The sequence below is a fragment of the Giraffa tippelskirchi genome, chromosome 2 (assembly GCF_054371585.1).
Source record: "Giraffa tippelskirchi isolate mGirTip1 chromosome 2, T2T-mGirTip1v1.2.pri, whole genome shotgun sequence".
NCBI classification, from domain to species: Eukaryota; Metazoa; Chordata; class Mammalia; order Artiodactyla; family Giraffidae; genus Giraffa; species Giraffa tippelskirchi.
Window position 1 is genome coordinate 118,185,992 of NC_137276.1, and position 18,076 is coordinate 118,204,067.

The window sequence follows — 18,076 nt, forward strand, 5'->3', positions numbered from 1 at the left end:
AGGCAGGAAAAATAAGCACACCTGTGGTCCCACCATTCGAGGAGTTTCCGGTCTTCTTGGGAACACAGACACATAAGACTGTGTTCTTTGTTTCTAGACCGAGTGCAGACCCTATGAAATTCTTTCTTGCACCATCCTGGGTGGCCATGACCCATGAAGATTGGTCCCTGAGAGCCTGGAAGGTGTGCTAGGTTCCTGTAATAGTTTCGTGACCCTTCTGCAAACCAGTTTTTACTCCTGGGCTTGGCCATTCTGGGGAGAGGATCAAGTTCATGTCTGGCTCTGTGAGAGAGTGGCTTTGGGTAAGTTTCTGACCCATCCATGCAGAAGAGCACCATGCAACTCTCCACAGAGGTTTTTTTGTTTTCCCACTGTGTGCCTGACCCTGTCCTAGAAATTAGGACATATCAGTAAACAGACAAAGATCTCTCTCCATCTAGTGGAAGAGATGATAAAATGAAAAACAAGAGAAAGAGAGAGTATGTTAGAAGGTAACAAATGATATAGCAAAAAGTAACACATTGCAGTGTGAATAGATGGGGAGGCTGGGTGTAGTAGGGACAAGTTGCAATATGAAAATTGGGTGGTCTCGGTAGATCTGACTAAGAAGGTCAAATCTGAGCAAAGCCTTGAAAAAGCTGATGGAGAGAGTCTTATCTAGTAGAGAGAAAGCTGTGAGACAACCTTATTGAAAATTCCAGAATTATAAAAAAGATCAATAAACTTGATAAATCCATTCTTCAACACAGTGAGGGAAAATGACCTACAAATCAACTGAAAATGGAAAATGGAGCATCTGTCAACATTATTGAACCAAAACAATAACGTAGAGATGTTACAGTCCCCCACCTTATTTCGGGATAGTGAGAACTAGTCCACATGATGACCCTCTGGAGGAAGTGCAGATGTCATCAAAAACTCAGCTGAGAGACTTCCCTGGTGGTCTAATGGTTAAGACTCTGTGCTCCCAATACTGGGGGCACCGGTTTGATCCCCTATCATGGAACTATGATCCTGCATGTCACACAGCATGGCCAAAATAAACAAATAAATGAATAGAGATATGCTATTTAAAAAAAAAGAAACTCAGAGGAGGCAGACAGAAGCCACATTAAGGTAATGGAACTAAAGAAAATAACTTCTACTGTCTATAGCATCCCAGCTGGAGATGCTTAAAGAACTCAGTTCTTGTATTAAGTGTCAAGACCTGCATTTTAAACACAGAGATGGTGACGTTAAGTAAACATTAAGAAACTGGCCCTTCATATCACACATATATGGCATGTTTATTTCTGGCAAGCGGACTAAACCTTTTAAACACAACTAGAATGACATGTCTAAAGCCATTCACCTTTTCTAAGCTAATGAATTATTAACAGCCTGAAAGTGGTTGTGACGGTGGAATTTTCTCTTAAATACAGCTCCATGGAATAGCATGCCATAAGGCTCCCCCAAATACTTACATTTACATACACTGACCTGTGGCCAGTGAGTATACTTTGTCATTTACAAACAGGCATGGAGGGCCCACTATACCAAGAGCACTTTTCAGTCCTGGGCTTTGACTTCTGTGAAGCCTCTATATTGCTGATCACTCCTTCCTTCTTGAAAGCATTTCCTTTGTTGTTTCTCATTTCGCTGTACTTTACCTTGTTTCATTGAGCCACTTCTGTTCCTCCTTCACCTAAGTCTTATATGCTGACCATCCTGGTTGGCAGCAAAGATGTTTTTTGGAAGGATTCTCTGTGGAGACCTTATCCTGTACATCTTGTTGACCCAGCAACTCCTATCACAGAAATCTATCTTCTGGAAACACTCATGTGCACCAGTATGTGAGTTATGAAATTGAATGTACTGGCATCTGATACTTCTTGTCTGCTCTCCTTTTCTTCCATCTCTGACTCCCAGTCTCTAAAGTTTGCTTAGAACTCAAAGGGCAGACAAGAGCCAAGCCTCAGTGACTTGAGGGCTTGCATCCCTCTGGCCACTGTACCTAGTTCATGAATGAACACAGGACACAAAACGAGTCAATGAGACTCTTCCCAAGACCTAGGCTAAAACCCTAGGAGAGATGCTTTCTCTTCTTTCTGGGATTAAGGACGAATTCTATAAACAAAGAACAAATCTAACAAATCTAAGAATGATGCCAGAAGAGGAGACATAAAAACAGAATTTTGATACTGTCATTTAAGCCTCCGGATCACACCATCAGTTATGCATGTGAGTGTGCTAAGTCACTTCAGTCATGTCCGACTCACTGCAACCCTATGGACTGTAGCCCTCTAGGTTCCGCTGCCCATGGGATTCTCCAGGCAAGAATATTGGAGTGTGATGCCATGCCCTCCTCCAGGGGATCTTCCCAACCCAGGGATGGAACCCTTGTCTCTTGTGTCTCCAGAACTGGCAGGCAGGTTCTTTACCACTAGCACCACCTGGGAAGCTCTAGTTATGTGAACCAATAAATCCCCTTTTTTCATAATGCCAGTTACATCTGGGTTTCTGAAGTTTGTGAACACAGAAATCCCAACTACCAGAACTTCCCACCAACTTCCATCAAATCCCAACTTCCACCAAAAGGTGGAAAGAAACTAAATGTCTTCAATGGGGGACTAGCTAGTCAAACTATGGTGTGTGCTATGGAATACTATGCAGCATAAAAAGAAGAGGCAGTGTTATACATACTGTCATGGAAGTTCTCTAAGATATATTTTTAAGCAAGAAAAAAAGTAAGTGAAGTGAAGTGAAAGTCACTCAGTTGTGTCCGACTCTTTGTGACCCCATGGACTATATATATAGTCTATGGAATTCTCCAGGTCAGAATACTGGAGTGGGTAGCCTTTCCCTTCTCCAGGGGATCTTCCCAATCCAGGGATTGAACCAAGGTCTCCTGCATTGCAGGCGGATTCTTTACCAGCTGAGCCATAAAGGAAGCCATGATCTTATTAATATTTTAGATTTTGTGTGTGTGTATGGTGTGTGTTGGAGCAGGGCATGGCAACTCATTCCAGTATTCTAGCCTGGAGAATTCCATGGACAGAGGAGCCTGGTGGGCTACAATACATGGGCTCACAAAGAGTTGGACATGACTGAACAACTCATAGTGTGTGTGTGTGTATGGTGTGTGTGTGTATGTGTGGTGTGTCTGTGTGTGTGAAGGAAAACAGAGTAGAAGGAATTATTCTGAAATGTTTACAACAGTTATCACTAGAGAGAGGAGGGAGTTAAGAAGTGAGAGATGTGTATAAAGATGGACTTTCTCTGTACTTTTCCATTGGTTTTCTAACTTCACTAAACTGAGCACACATTTATAACTCCGAGGTAAATTAAAATATTTAAACTGGAAGACATCCTGTCCCTAGATCTTTACTTCTGGTCCTGATCGCATATCATTTCACAATTCAACACACCTAAAACCAACATTTCCCCCCATATGTCTTTTTATTTTGGCCCTAATTAATGAGACCACCTAATCACTGGAGTACCAGATGTGAACACTCCCAGACATGGCTCTTCTTCCCACAGTCCACTTCTCTCAACATCCCCATGGTCACTAAATGTTATCAGCTCCACCTTCTAAACACCTCCTGTATTTGTCCCTTCTCGTTGTCCTCATTTCTGCCTCTGCTGCCCAAGCCCTCATAATGAGTGGCCTGGCTTATTACCATACACATCTACCCAATCACCAAGAACCCACGCTTCCTTATCTTTCATTCTCTCCCACAAAGCAATGTTTCTAAATGCAGTTCTGAGCCTATGATTCCTCTGCCTGACAATCTTCAGCAGATATATTAATAGGAATGAAGTCCAAACTCTGGGGCATGGCACGCTTGGTCCTCTCTGATCTGCTTGGTCCTCTCTGATCTGCCTCATGACGGCACCTCCAGTTTCATCTTGTCACCATTCTCCTCCCCACATCCCACACATAGCAAATATCTGGCAGCTTCCAGAGCACGCCAAGCCCTCTCTCACTTCAGTGCCTTTGCACAGGCAGTTTCCTCTGCTTTAGCTCACTTTCCCCCACCTTCCTTTCCCAACTCATTCCCTCTTTCTTCAAAGGTCAAGGAAAGCATCCCTGTTTCTGATTTTTCTAGAGGGATGGGGTACCATTTTTACATATACTCTTGAAATTCTCTGCCCCGGCCACCTCCCTTGTCACACTTTACTATAATGGTCGCTTTACTCATGTGGCTTCTTTCCAGAGTCCCCAAACAGGGGAGCCACAAAGTATAGGCTCAGAGCAGAATCCTGCTCTATCATTTTATAGCTGTGAGACTTTGGGGCAATTAACTTGATTTCTGTGCCTCTGTTTCTTCATCTGTACAATGAATTGTACCCAGCCACAAAATTGTTGTGAAGATTAAGCAGGTCCATCTATACAGAATGCTGGAAATAATGCCTGGCTTATGGAAAGAACCAAATAAGGACTGCTTTCATTCATATTATTAGCATCTTTGTGTCAAGTCCATTGCCTGGCATGTAAGAGATGTTCAATAAATGAACAATTACTTTTTAAAACAAACTATTTTGAAAAAAAAAAAACTTCTGTAGAAGCATTCATTCCCCAAGATGTGGTTCCATTTTAAGGTGAGACTTTATACCAGGATACATAAAATAAAGGAAAATGCCATTTAGAAACCAATTTCAAATAACTTGAATGCTAATTGCAGTCATCCAGAACATAGCCACTCATCACGGCTTTGGGGCCATCATTCACACAGCTTTATGTAAAAACCACCTCACCCATCAATTTTAACATAATAAATGGTAAAATTGCTATCCCCCATTCTAACAGTCTTTACAATTTCATTTGTAACACAATTTGGAAATGTTGGCAGAATGATTCTCTGGCAGGACTATTTTTTCAAGTCCTACTTCTCCAACTAAAAATTACTAAAAATTTCAAGACAAGATGATTTCCAAGAACTTTTTCAGTACCAGTGGGAGAACATGAAACCTTTGTCACCTTTGTTCCTGTCACAACCAAATGTCCTTACTTGGATCATGCTTTACTGTCCCCCAAAGATCCATGCATATCCCAGATATTACAAATTCATTACATTAGAAGAATGACTGCTGGTGAGACAGGCTGAGACCTGGGACCTTTTACGGCAACACTTGTACCTGGATGAATGTCTCCTCGAGCAACAGAATACAAAGAAACTACAAAGGACTAACAATAACTGTGTGTATCCATATGCTGAAGCACCAATACTTTGGCTCCTTGATGTAAAGAGTCAACTTACTGGAAAAGACCCTGATGCTGGGAAAGATTCAAGGCAGGAGGAGAAGGCAGCAGGAGACAATAAGATGGTGGAATGGCATCACCAATTCAATGGAAATGAGTTTGAGCAAACTCTGGGAGATAGTAAATGACTGGGAAGTCTGGTGTGCTGCAGCTCATGGGGTCACAAAGAGTCAGACACGACTGAGCAACTGAACAACAACGGCAACATGGCTGTGCATATTTGGAGCAAATTGTAGATAACAAGGTACACAGAGACCAAAAAGCCCAACTGCCGCTTCTGAGGAGCCAAAAGCAAAAGCAGGGTACCATACATGCCCCCTGCACACAGCCACACCAAAGGTAAGCAAACTACCTGAGCCTCTCCTCCAGCCCAACTCCTGGACACACCCCTACCCTCACCCTAAATAAGGAACTAACTTGCCTCTCCCCACCTTGGAGAGTGAGCAAGAGAAACTGTTATTTGGTCTCGCTATCCCCTGCTGCAGCAGGGGCCCCAGTAAAGCCTTGCCTGACCTCTGATAAATTCCTATTGATTAAGGAGGCCAAGAACCCTGGTCGGTAACAATGGGACAGAAGAGAGAGAGCAAAGGGATTGAGAGACTAAGGGAGAGAGGACGGAGGGGCCTGACTCTTCAAAGGGGTTAAATTCAAAGAGGTGTGTGGTTGGAGCATCAAACATCACAGGATGGAATATGTGGGGACCCTTCTTTCCCTCTGCTGCTCGTCTCCCCCATCTGAGAGCCCCATCCTCAAGGAATCTTTCATCCTCTGTGTCAAAGCATACACGTGTTTGCTCAGTTGCTTAGTCATGTCCAACTCTTTGCAACCTCATGGACTGTAGCCCGCCAGGCTCCTCTGTCCATGGGATTCTCCAGGCAAGAACACTGCAGAGGGTTGCCATTTCCTCCTCCAAGGGATCTACCCAACCCAGGGATCAAATCCGAGTCTTCTGTATCTCCTGCATTGGCAGGCATATTCTTTACCACTGTGCCACCTGGGAAGATGACTGTGTCAATGCAACTAAATCCTTCCTGTTGAACTCTGGCCCAGAACTCATGATGTCCCACTTTTCAGTAGATCTGGCAGACAGAGGAGACCAGCCAACATTCATCTTGCAGACCTCAGCGGGTATTTGGGGACTGGAGGAGGGAGAGACTAACACGCAGGCAGGCCCTCTGGAAGCCATCTATTTCACCCTCTGGACCCCAGAGCTTTAATCTCGCTCCACAGATCATCTCTCTGTAATCACATCACATCTTTCTTTCCACCCATAAAGCCTGAAAGATTAGGGACAACTGACTTATGATAATAATAACAAGTCCGATATTCATGCAGCTCCTTTCTTCTAAGGAAACTGGAAGCCCTTCCAAGGTCTCCACATTCTTCTTGCAGCCCTTCTGCAAGGCGGGCTGCAGGCTAACAATGGTTTTGCTATTTAGCAGAACAGGAGCTCGGCTGGGGAAAGAGCTTAGAGATTTTGCGATGGTAAATGAGAGGATGTGTCAAAAGTCAGATGCTGATGAGTCTGCTGAACAAACAAAATTTCATATTGTGCAATGAATCCTCCTAAAGAGCAGTATTCCCTGCAAAAACAATATCGGAGGTTTCTAGAAAGACTCTAGGAAATATGTTAACAGACACAATTTTTTTACAGATATCTTAAAATGTGGAGAAAGAACAGGAAGTAGCAGTTGAGGTTGGCAGGCAGGATCTTTACAGGAAACATTAACTGTGACCTTCCTCATCGCCACTGTTTTCTGTCACTAATTTCTACTGGCCTGTCTTTCCAAGAAGACCTCAGATACTATCTCTTTCTTTTTTTTTTTTGTATTTTTTTTTTTTTATAAATTTATTTATTTTAGTTGGGGGCTAATTACTTTACAATATTGTAATAGTTTTTGCCATACATTGACATGAATCAGCCATGGGTTTACATGTGTTCCCCTTCCTGGACCCCCCACCCACCTCCCTCCCCATCTCATCCTTCTGGATCATCCCATTGCCCCGGCCCTGAGCCCTTGTCACATGCGTCGAACATGGAATGGTGTTCTGTTTCACATATGATAATATACATGTTTCAATGCTATTCTCCCAGAACGTCCCACCCTCACCTTCTCCCTCAGAGTCCATAAAATTGTTCCATGCATCTGAGTCTCTTATTCTGTCTCGCATATAGGGTTATCATAACCCTATCTCTTTCTTTAACTACGTTTTTTTGCCAGGAAATCAGATCTCGTTTCTCATTCCAGAAAATATGCTGCTCTGTCAAGATAGAGTGAGCAGGCATCTGATGGAGCTAGGGATGTTTCAGGACTAACTTGCTAATACAGGATGCTGACTCTTCCAGCTTTTGTCTCACTTGCTTTCTTTTCCTATAGAGTCTGCTATTATGCCCAGCCTAAAAGCAGACTATTCAAATGACATTTGCTAAGGCTCCCTCAATTAGAGGAGACACGAATGCTGTCACTATGATTCTCTCTGAAATTATTAGTGCTTCACTGGTACTTCAGAAAGATGACAGCAAGTGGAACCCAAATGCCTGCAGCATTGAGTTTCTTTATTTTTTTTAACTTTTATTATGTATTAGGGTATAGCAAATTAACAACGCTGTGACAGTTTCAGATGGACAGCGAGGGGACTCAGTCATACACATACATGTATCCATTCTGTCCCCAACTCCCCTCACATCCAGGCTGCCACATAACATTGAGCAGAGCTCCTTGTGCTCTACAGTAGGTTCTTGTTCGTTATCCGTTTTAAATATAGCAGTGTGTACATGTTAATCCCTTAGGAAGCATCACTACGAACTAAGCTAGTGGGGGTGATGGAATTCCAGTGGAGCTATTTCAAATCCAAAAATATGATGCTGTGACAGTGCTGCACTCAATATGCCAGCAAATTTGGAAAACTCAGCAGTGGCCACAGGACTGGAAAAGGTCAGTTTTCATTCCAATCCCAAAGAAAGGCAATGCCAAAGAATGCTCAAACTATCACACAACTGCACTCATCTCCCATGCTAGCAAAGTAATGCTCAAAATTCTCCAAGCCAGGCTTCAACAGTACATGAACCCTGAACTTCCAGATGTTCAAGGTGGATTTAGAAAAGGCAGAGAAACCAGAGATCAAATTGCCAACACCCACTGGATCATCAAAAAACCGAAGAGTTCCAGAAAAACATCTACTTCTGCTTTATTGACTACACCAAAGCCTTTGACTGTGTGGATCACAACAAATTGTAGAAAATTCTTAAAGAGATGGAAATATCAGACCACCTGATCTGCCCCCTGAGAAATCTGTATGCAGGACAAGAAGCAACAGTTAGAACTGGACATAGAACAACAGACAGGTCCCAAGTCGGGAAAGGAGTATGTCAAGGCTGTATACTGTCACCCTGCTTATTTAACTTATATGCAGAGTACATCATGAGAAACACTGGGCTGGATGAAGCACAAGCTGGAATCAAGATTGCTGAGAGAAATATCAATAACCTCAGATATGCAGATGACACCACCCTTATGGCAGAAAGTGAGGAAGAACTAAAGAGCCTCTGGATGAAAGTGAAAGAGGAGAGTGAAAAAGTTGGCTTAAAACTCAACATTCAGAAAACTAAGATCATGGCATCTGTCCCATCACTTCATGGGAAATAGATGGGGAAACAATGGAAACAGTGAGAGACTTTATTTTCTTGGGCTCCCAAACCACTGAAGATGGTGACTGCAGCCATGAAATAAAAAGACGCTTGCTCCTTGGAAGAAAAGCTATGACCAACCTAGACAGCATATTAAACAGCAGAGACATTGCTTTGCTAACAAAGGTACGTCTAGTCAAAGCTATGGTTTTTCCAGTAGTCATGTATGAATGTGAGATTTGGACTATACAAAAAGGCAAGCACCAAAGAATTGATGCTTGTGAACTGTGGTGTTGGAGAAGACTCTTGAGAGTCCTTTGGACTGCAAGGAGATCCAACCAGTCCATCCTAAAGGAGATCAGTCCTGAATATTCATTGGAAGGACTGATGCTGAAGCTGAAACTCCAATACTTTGGCCACCTGATGGGAAGAGTCGACTAATTAAAAAAAAACCCTGCTGCTGGGAAAGATTGAAGGTAGGAGGAGAAGGGGATGACAGAGGATGAGATGGTTGGATGGCATCACCGACTAAATGGACATGAGTTTGAGTAAGCTCCAGGAGTTGGTGATGGACAGGGAAGCCTGGTGTGCTGCAGTTCACTGGATCGCAGAGTCAGATACGACTGAACCACTCAACTGAACTGAACTGAACATGTAAATCCCAAACTGTCTATCTCTTTTCCCCTTCTTTTCCCACAGGCAATCACAAGTTCGTTAAGTCTGTGAGTCTGTTTTTGCTTTGTAAGTCAAGAACTATTAATTTATTAATAGTTTCAGACTATGTACCATCAGGCTCCTCCCTCCTCATTATCATACGCACAGGATGGCACTAAGTGTCCACGTGGACAGGAAGAAGAGCAACAGGTCTGCATAAATCCTTCCTCTACTGCCAGCAAGCCCTCTTGATCTGGACATCTGCCCCTACCAGTCATCTTAGCAGTAGCCACCTCTCAACTGACCAGCAGGCTGATCAGTGGGAAGGTTGCCTTCCCCTAGCAAATGAAAATCCCTGTTCCTATTGCAGATGTGGAATCACTTAAGAAGACTATTACAGGAGGTGCTTACCCTTCTCTGCTAAGCTCTTATTCACCTGGCACCTGGCACTAATACAGGAGGTTACTGAAACAAACAGTTCAGTATAAAAAAGCAGCCACACTCCTTCTCGTCCAGTAGGGTGTAACTTTTCGTTTTCTACTTAAGATGGCTTTAAAAGTCCTGCCTCATATTTGGAAAGCACATGCTACTTAAACCCCTCTCTTCTTGGAGAAGGAAATGGCAATCCACTCCTGTATTCTTGCCTGGAAAAGTCCATGGACTGAGGAGCCTGGCGGGTTGCAGTCCATGGGGCTACATGCCTGAGCACACATGCATGAGGAGAGTGGAGGAAGATGAGTTGGTAGCAATAAACTGGTAGAACTCAAACAAACAAACAAAACCTTCTCTTCTACTTAACATTAATCAATCCTCTCACCTGGTGAGAGTGGCATCATTATTTATAATTTTCCAAGAAACTAAGGTTCAGGAAAGAATATAAATATTACCAAATCAAGATATAAATAATGCTAGAGTTAGGAATTCAAACCATTTCAACCCATTTTGCATCTGATAATAAGCTCTTACTGCTATGAGTAGTAAAATTATTTACAGCTTCATCAATGCTTTCAAGATCAAAAGAAATAATTTTACATTTATTATGTGAGATCATGGACATTTAGACATAATGAAGAAAAACAGATTATGGAAGCCTGTGACTTGAATCATCAGAAAAATGTAATAAATTTATCAAGACTAAACAGACCCCAGACAAATGGAAACCAAACCTTTGTGGGTTAAAGACCAAAGCTGAAGCTTGGGAATAAAATGTAGAAACTAGGGTGGGCTGCCAAAGTGATATAATTGGAATTTTTGAATTTTGGTCACTTAGAACAAGAAAGAGGAAGCCAGGTGAAGGAAAGGACAGGTAATAAATAGAGAAATTAATAGAACTAATTCAATAGAGGTTAAAAATGAAATTCAGGAAAAGAACCTTAGAATTTACAAATGATTAACCAAAAGGGGGAACAGAACAACATCAGGGCAGAAATCCATGCCTGCTATATTAAATGGAGCCTGTGAGGAAAGAGTTTTCCAAATTCTTTTCCTAACTTCTGTTTACCCCCCAGCTTTGTTACAGGGCTCAGAGCACATACACTCAGACCAGTATTCCAATGAGCTTACCTTCCTCTGTTAAATGCTGGGTACTATTCCCATATATTTGCCTGAACTGTGATTAGGGTTTCCTGCTGCCCATGGGTGAACTTATACCAGATGAAATCTTAACCTGAGACAAGCTAAGGGAAAGAAAGTACTCCAAGGGTCCCAGCTCTCTGGTTTCATGTCTCAAACTTTACCTCAAACTTTACCTCCAGAGGCAAAATGCTAAGTTTTTTTTTAAAAAAAAGAAAATTAGTCTGGTTGCTAATTTTTAATTCCAAGTACTTTGAGATCTAGGAAGTTCCACAATGAGATTGTCAACAGAGACAAAGATCATAAAATTTCAAGCAACATAAATGGCTAATTCATGCTAATTAGTGATTTTTGGCAAATAACATGCATACGTCCATTCCATGGGGAATGGTCCTCAAATGGCAGCAGTTGTGTGACATGCATATGTAATTCAATTTAATTTAATACTATAATTTTTAAAAGAAAATGTTTCAACCTCTTAAAGCATTTGGTGAGAAATGCACCTTTTCTATTTTGAAATGAAGAAAAGAGCTTAACTTGCCTTGCTGAATAAAATGGACACCATGAAGAAATCCAGTAAGAAACTCTCTGAAATATCTTTGTAGTCGAAATGGAAAAAGATCACTGTGAAGCCCAAGTGAGTAAACTGGTGGACTGGGTTACAGAAAGAGGTCCGCAGCAGCTTCATGCCTGCAATGACCATCAGAAAAATGTCCCAGCTGTTGAAAAAGGAAAGAAAGGAGATGATCAGTGGTGGTCCACACACTGCTGGGTGAGTTATAACGGCTCACCTGTCTTGAGCATTTACTGTGAGTTATGCACATTACAAAAAGCCAAGATGGTGGGTTATTATCTTCATTTTACAGAGGAGTAAACTGAGTCTCAGAGTTTCAGTCACTCATCTCACAGGGTGACACTAGGATTGAAACTGGATCCCAAGGGACTCACCAACACAGACTCTGCCACTAGAGGCAGCTTCTCCACTGTGCTCAAAACTTTGCAATCAAGGGCACAGAGCTTCCTGGGAGCTTATCTCAAGGGGCTACTGCATTGTCAAGTTCCACGGGAAGCTTGGTGGCAAGTGAGAAAGCAGAGCATGTTGTCCTTGTTAGCATCTGCTCAGTGCAAGCCTTTAAAAAAATTACAAAATCTCACTGAATCAATGTCATAACAGTGAGAAGTGTTAGTCACTCAGTTGTGTCCAACTCTTTGCGACACCACGGACTGTAGCCCGCCAGGCTCCTCTGTCCACGGAATCTCTAGGCAAGAATACTAGAGTGGGTTGCCATTCTTTTCTCCAGGGGATCTTCCTGATCCAAATAGCGAACCCAGGCCTCCTGCATTGTAGGCAGATTCTTTAACATCTGAGTAACAGTAGCTAATATTAAATTCTGAAATAAGGAAAAATTCCACTGTCTCAATAAAGCTGTTTTTAATTTACATATTCATTGCCAATGTTTTCCACCATATTTGTTGTCTTTGTAAACATAAACTTTCTGATCTTTTCTTTCCCCACTGAAAATTACATCAACAACATGACACAGGCCCACATGATCTAGACCTTTTGAGTTAAGAAACAGGACAGAGGCAGACCCACAAAGAAATAACAGGACTTTGCTGTGAGGACCAAACTCTTGAATTCTCCTGTCTAACCATTTTGGGGGCAAGTGCTACGTGCACAATTCTAGCAGACAACAAGGTCAACAATCTACCCACCTTGAGATGGGAAGGTAACTGATCAGTGCTCAGAAAAGCCAGAAAGAGCACAGCACTACCTCCTTGAGGGGTCTGTCCTTTTGAAAGAAAGTCTTGCACATTTTAACCAGATTCCCCACTAGTTTGAACATCCTATTTGGGAACTCAAAAGAAAAAGAAGTGGAAATATGTTCCAGAGAACAGTTGCACTTAAAAAGAGAGGTTTTCTTTTTTAAAAAAAATTAATTAACATACAGTTGATTTACAATGTGGTGATAATTTCTGCTGTACAGCAAAGTGACTCAGTTATACCCTTATCAGCATTAATAATATCTCAGGATCCAGGCATTAAAAGCATGTCTCCTAAGTCTTGGCATCTCTCAAGTACAAAATTGTCATTTTTGTCATCAAAAAGATCTAATAGTCATATTTTCATTGACCTTTGGCCTCGATCTAATAATTTATACGCTTTCAGACCTAGTGTTGCAATCGATTCTACCCTGTCCCTGAGTGGAGTCTGGCCAAAGCACTGTGTGGGCTTAGATTTGGCTTCTGAGAAAAACTAGTCCTGATTACATGCAGATTTGGGGAGAGTGGGAAGGTGTTTAGTAGCCTCTATTCCTTCAGCGAGGCTGAGCACTGCTCCATAACCCCTTTCTTTTCCAGTAGAAACTAATGCCCATGATGAACATACAGTATGAAAACAGGACTTGAGGCCCATCTGCCTTTGACAACAGCCCAGGATATGAGAATCCCTATGACACAGCCAAAGTTCTTGGGGAGAGGGGACCCAGAGATAAGGTGTCCCAAGGCTAGGGATATTCTGGTTTTCAAAGGAGATGAGTGGGTTTTCTTGGTTATTCAGGCAAAAATCCAGATGAGGGTTAACTCTAAACTTTGTTTTCCATGACTATGACTAAAATGGACAGCACTCATTTTATATTTATTAATGACGACTGGTGAAGACTAAGAGAGAGCTTAGGAGTGATGCTTATGGCTTTTCTAACATTGCAAGAGTAATGGTTACAGCCAACGGCTCACAGATGGTTGCAGGCTTAGCTAAAGATTTTATAAAGGCTTAAGTAGCAATCAGTGAACAATGGCCTGGGACAGAGGCAAAGCATCCCTTTAAATCAGACTGGCATATCCCTCACAAGACACCATGAGGCACCCACTCATTATTTACCAGCCCCCAGTCAATCGTCCATCCATCTGTCCATCCTCCTACCATTTCCTGTTATTACAAGTTGAATAAGAAACAGTGCCTGCTGTTGAGGAGTTCACTATCTGGTACTGTGGTTCTCAATGAGGGTAGGGTGTGGGCTGGGCTTACCCAGGTCTCTAGATCTCCAGGAGATACTGACACATGGCCTCTTGCTGTCCTGTTTGAGAACAGCTGGTCTAGCGGGGTGCTTGAAATCTTGAGAGAGATTTTTTAAGTCTTCAGATGGATGCCTCAAGAATATAAAGGAGTTATCACTTTGGGCTCTGAGAAAAAGAATTCTGTTGGTATCATCTGGGAGTTAAGAGTATTTGCAGGTACATAGGTAATGTGCCACTTCTAACTGTAGTGTCTTGAAAAAAATGACAGGGGACAGAGATTAATATTACTTCAAACTGGACTCTCAATGAATTGTTTATTTGACTCTTCATAATTCCTAACCTTTATATCCATCCTCCACCAATAGCCAGAGCTGCTTGGCCTCAACTGGCGGCTTAACTCTCAAGGTCCTAGTCCTGATGTTGCGAAGTGAGAACTTGAAGTGCTTTTGCTGATTATCGCAGGGCAGCACTGGTACTTGCATGTCTGTTTTGGTTCTGACTGTGAATCCTTGTTCTGGATCTACCTTGTCCCAGAATGTCCTCACGGGATCAGCCAAAATGGTACCACACTGGAAACACCTACCCCTAGAAAAGCACTGGATGTTCTAGACGTAGGACTACCTCATGCATGGGGCCCCATCCAAACTGTAAAGAGGTCTGCAGTCGCATCAGCTGCCTTCTCTGTCTCGTAAGACTAAATCTTCATCACTGGATCCGAAGTCTGGGATTCTAAATACCAAATGGTATGGACTTCTTGGGCTTCCCAGGTGGCACTAAAGAACCCACCTGCCAAGGCAGGAGACGTAAGAGACATGGGTTTGATCCCTGGGTCAGGAAGATCCCCTGGAGGAGGGTATGACAACCCACTCCAGTATTCTTGCCTGGAGAATCCCATGGACAGTGGAGCCTGGCAGGCTACAATCTATAGGACTGCAGAGTCAGACACGACTGAAGTGACTTAGCACACACACATGGACTTCTTGCCCTGGCCTGATTGAACCAGGTTTGGACTAGAAGGAAAGCAGAGTCTGATAAAGACAGGAAGGTTATAGGGTCATTTCATTTAGCGTCTGCTTTGAATGACCATGAATCTACTCAAGGTCCAACCAAGAAATCACATGACTTTTATCTGAGTTTGCTTAATCTTTGACAAATACTGATTAATTTGTTCTCGTCACACCCCTAAAGGAAGAGTAGGCCTGCTTGGCATTACACATAAGGATTGACATGGTCATGTAATGATTAAGCAACATGACTCAGAAGCAAACCTGAGAAGGAATCTCTTTTACATCCTCCTCCTCTATTAATTCATTGGCAGAAATGGCAACCTTTTGTAGGAAAAACAAATCCACAAATTATCAAGTAGACTTTCATTTGTAAATTCAGAGTTCATTTTAAAATACAACATTTTCCAAAAACATGAGCATCTTGATGCCATGAAGTCTCTTTGTGGTCCATTTTTTCTTTTAATTGCAAGGCTTCTCCTGATAAATGCAGAGAGAGAGCAGTGACAGTGATTAACTTCCCCCTCCCTCAAACACAAAATGATAGAGTCTTTGCTAAATGAAATGACATGAGGCAATTCATAGAGTTATAACCATGATTGTCAGAACTCCAGGAACCCCGGGATCACACTGTGCTGCCATCATCTCGTTAAGGCTTCTAAGGTTCCACAGGATAATTTTCAAATCTATTGACAATTCATTTCCAAGATCACTTCAAGCAGACCTAACTCTGTTTGCACCCCAGTCTTTCTATAATAACCATCTAGCCACAGCAAGTTTGAGTAAAAGGCCACCATGGCTTACTGTTACTTGGCCCATCATTAGTAGACAGAAGTTGGCTTTTGCTGCAGCTTGTTCAGAGAAAACACACTAGATTTTGAAAACGTGGTGATTCAAATCATGGTGTGAATAAACTTCTCCACTTACTGGGTACCAAGTCGCCGGTAATTGCTTATTGAAAATGCATCCGTTGTGAGGGCATTCAAAATGATTGCTGGGTACAAGATGTATTTTTCAAAACACTGAAGCCAAACATAGAGTCTTTCAAACCACATTAAATGGGCAACATCTGAAAGAAACACAAAACCACTGAGAACAGCCACTGATCAAATTATTTTTCTTAAGTACATGTGATAATAAGTGATACTCCCCTTTCTTTCATTCAAAAGCTGTAGAACTCTAGATACTACACATGATAGACCAATTTTCTTTCTAAGCAGGCACTTTTTGCTTTGTTTCTACATTATTCATAAATAATAATATATAGTATAGGCCAGTTTCCTAATTTTTCAAGTCAATTGATTTTTCCATATTAATTATTAGTGGAACCAATGAAATCAGCTGTCACATTATATCAAGGCATCTCAGGGTGAGTGAGGTTAGAAAGTGAAGGATGGAGACTTGGGGAACAATCTCATGGACCTATTTCCTCTAAAGCTTGGGGTCGCTTCTAAGTCTGGGGCTCATTTCTGGGCTCTCTCTTTTTTCGTGTATAAATCCACAATCAAATCCCTGGCCATCTATACATATAACAGAAAGCTGATCCCCAATCTCCTATCACTATGAATATATTACATTTCTGTGAGCCTTCACAATGAAGGAAGTATGGAAGTAAGGTTCATTTTCACAAGAGCTCAAGTTTTAAGTTATACCAATCTGGGTTTGCATTCAAACTCTACCAACCACTAGTGTGTGGTCATGAACAGTTGCCTTCATCTTTCTTAGCCTCAGTTTTGTATGTTCTGTTCATCCTTCCTACTACTCACAGTGAAGAAGTCAGCTCTCCTGCCCATGATGGGGTAAATGCAGTACCTCTTACCCATCTCTTCCCACTTCACTTTGTGGGGAGAAGTGGATGGTCCAACTGGTCAGAGCACAAACCTCCATAGGTCATAGTATTGGGGATAGGAAAATACTGCACCCCTCTGCTTTCCTTCTCCATGGGGAGTGCACGGCAGGTTTAGATCCTCAGGTGGGCCCATCTCACCACCACCACCCCTCCTCCACAGATCTCTGTCTGCTAGTAACTGAGAGGCTGAGGCAAACCCCAGCCCACCATTAGAGCTGGGCCAATGGGCCAGACATGGCAGGACTCAAAGCCTAAATCTGCCAAGAGGGAAGGGGGCCCCATCAAAATTCTGGAATCATATCCTCCTTCAACAATTTATAAGTTAAAAAACTTACACCCCAATAGTTTATAATGAAAAACCAATAGAGCCTGGTAGGTTTTACGCTGTTTGGATGACACAAGGATCAATTCACGAAAGAGAAACAGCTGACACACACTGTACAGAGTGACACAGCAGTGACATAAAATGAGCCGTTCTCTCCAGGTTTCTTATCCAGGATAAGAGACAAATTAGCATTCCCAACCGATTTCACTGGGACTTTATGTGATGGGTCACAGAAAGCAACACACACACACACATGCACACATTGGGAAGTGATATTCTACTTCCTCCTTTATGTGGTTTAAATTCTATATAAGAATATATACATTTATAACTCAAAAACACAGAGGCTATCTTCACATGATTGAGATTATGAGAAGAGGTTTGGCATTCAGAAATCTTGCTTGAAAATAATTAGTTTGAATGAGATGGGCATGGTGAGAATGGACAGAGTAAACACTTTATCGCATGGGAACCAGCAAGAATAAACACCCCAGTGATCAGCTTAACAAGCAGAAGAGAGATACAATGAGAAATTATTAAATTAAAGACAAATCTTAGTTATAAATGAAACAGGCAGGAAGTGTTAAAGGAAAAATAGTTCAAGAATAAGGATATTGGGAAAGAATTCAACTTTGAGTATTCTTAATGGTCAGTGTGCAATGTTTTCCGGTCAGGGTTTGGAAATGGGTTAATTAATAAGGAATGAACTTTATGATATATAATTGGCTTCCCTAGTAGCTAAAGACAGTAAAACATCTGCCTGCAATGCAGGAGACCTGGG

The 18,076-nt window shown here is 42.1% G+C and overlaps 1 protein-coding gene across 2 annotated transcripts in view; it reads right to left on the minus strand.

Moving 5' to 3' along the window:
• The window catches only part of PCNX2 (pecanex 2), a 308,594-nt gene that overhangs the window by 124,082 nt on the left and 166,436 nt on the right, over positions 1–18,076 (minus strand). For both annotated transcript variants that reach the window (XM_081570388.1, XM_081570387.1), the window contains 2 exons: positions 16,049–16,190; positions 11,641–11,818 (listed from right to left, as the gene is read on the minus strand). In XM_081570388.1, coding sequence (XP_081426514.1) covers positions 11,641–11,818; positions 16,049–16,190 — 320 coding nt within the window. The remainder of the gene's footprint in view (positions 1–11,640; positions 11,819–16,048; positions 16,191–18,076) is intronic.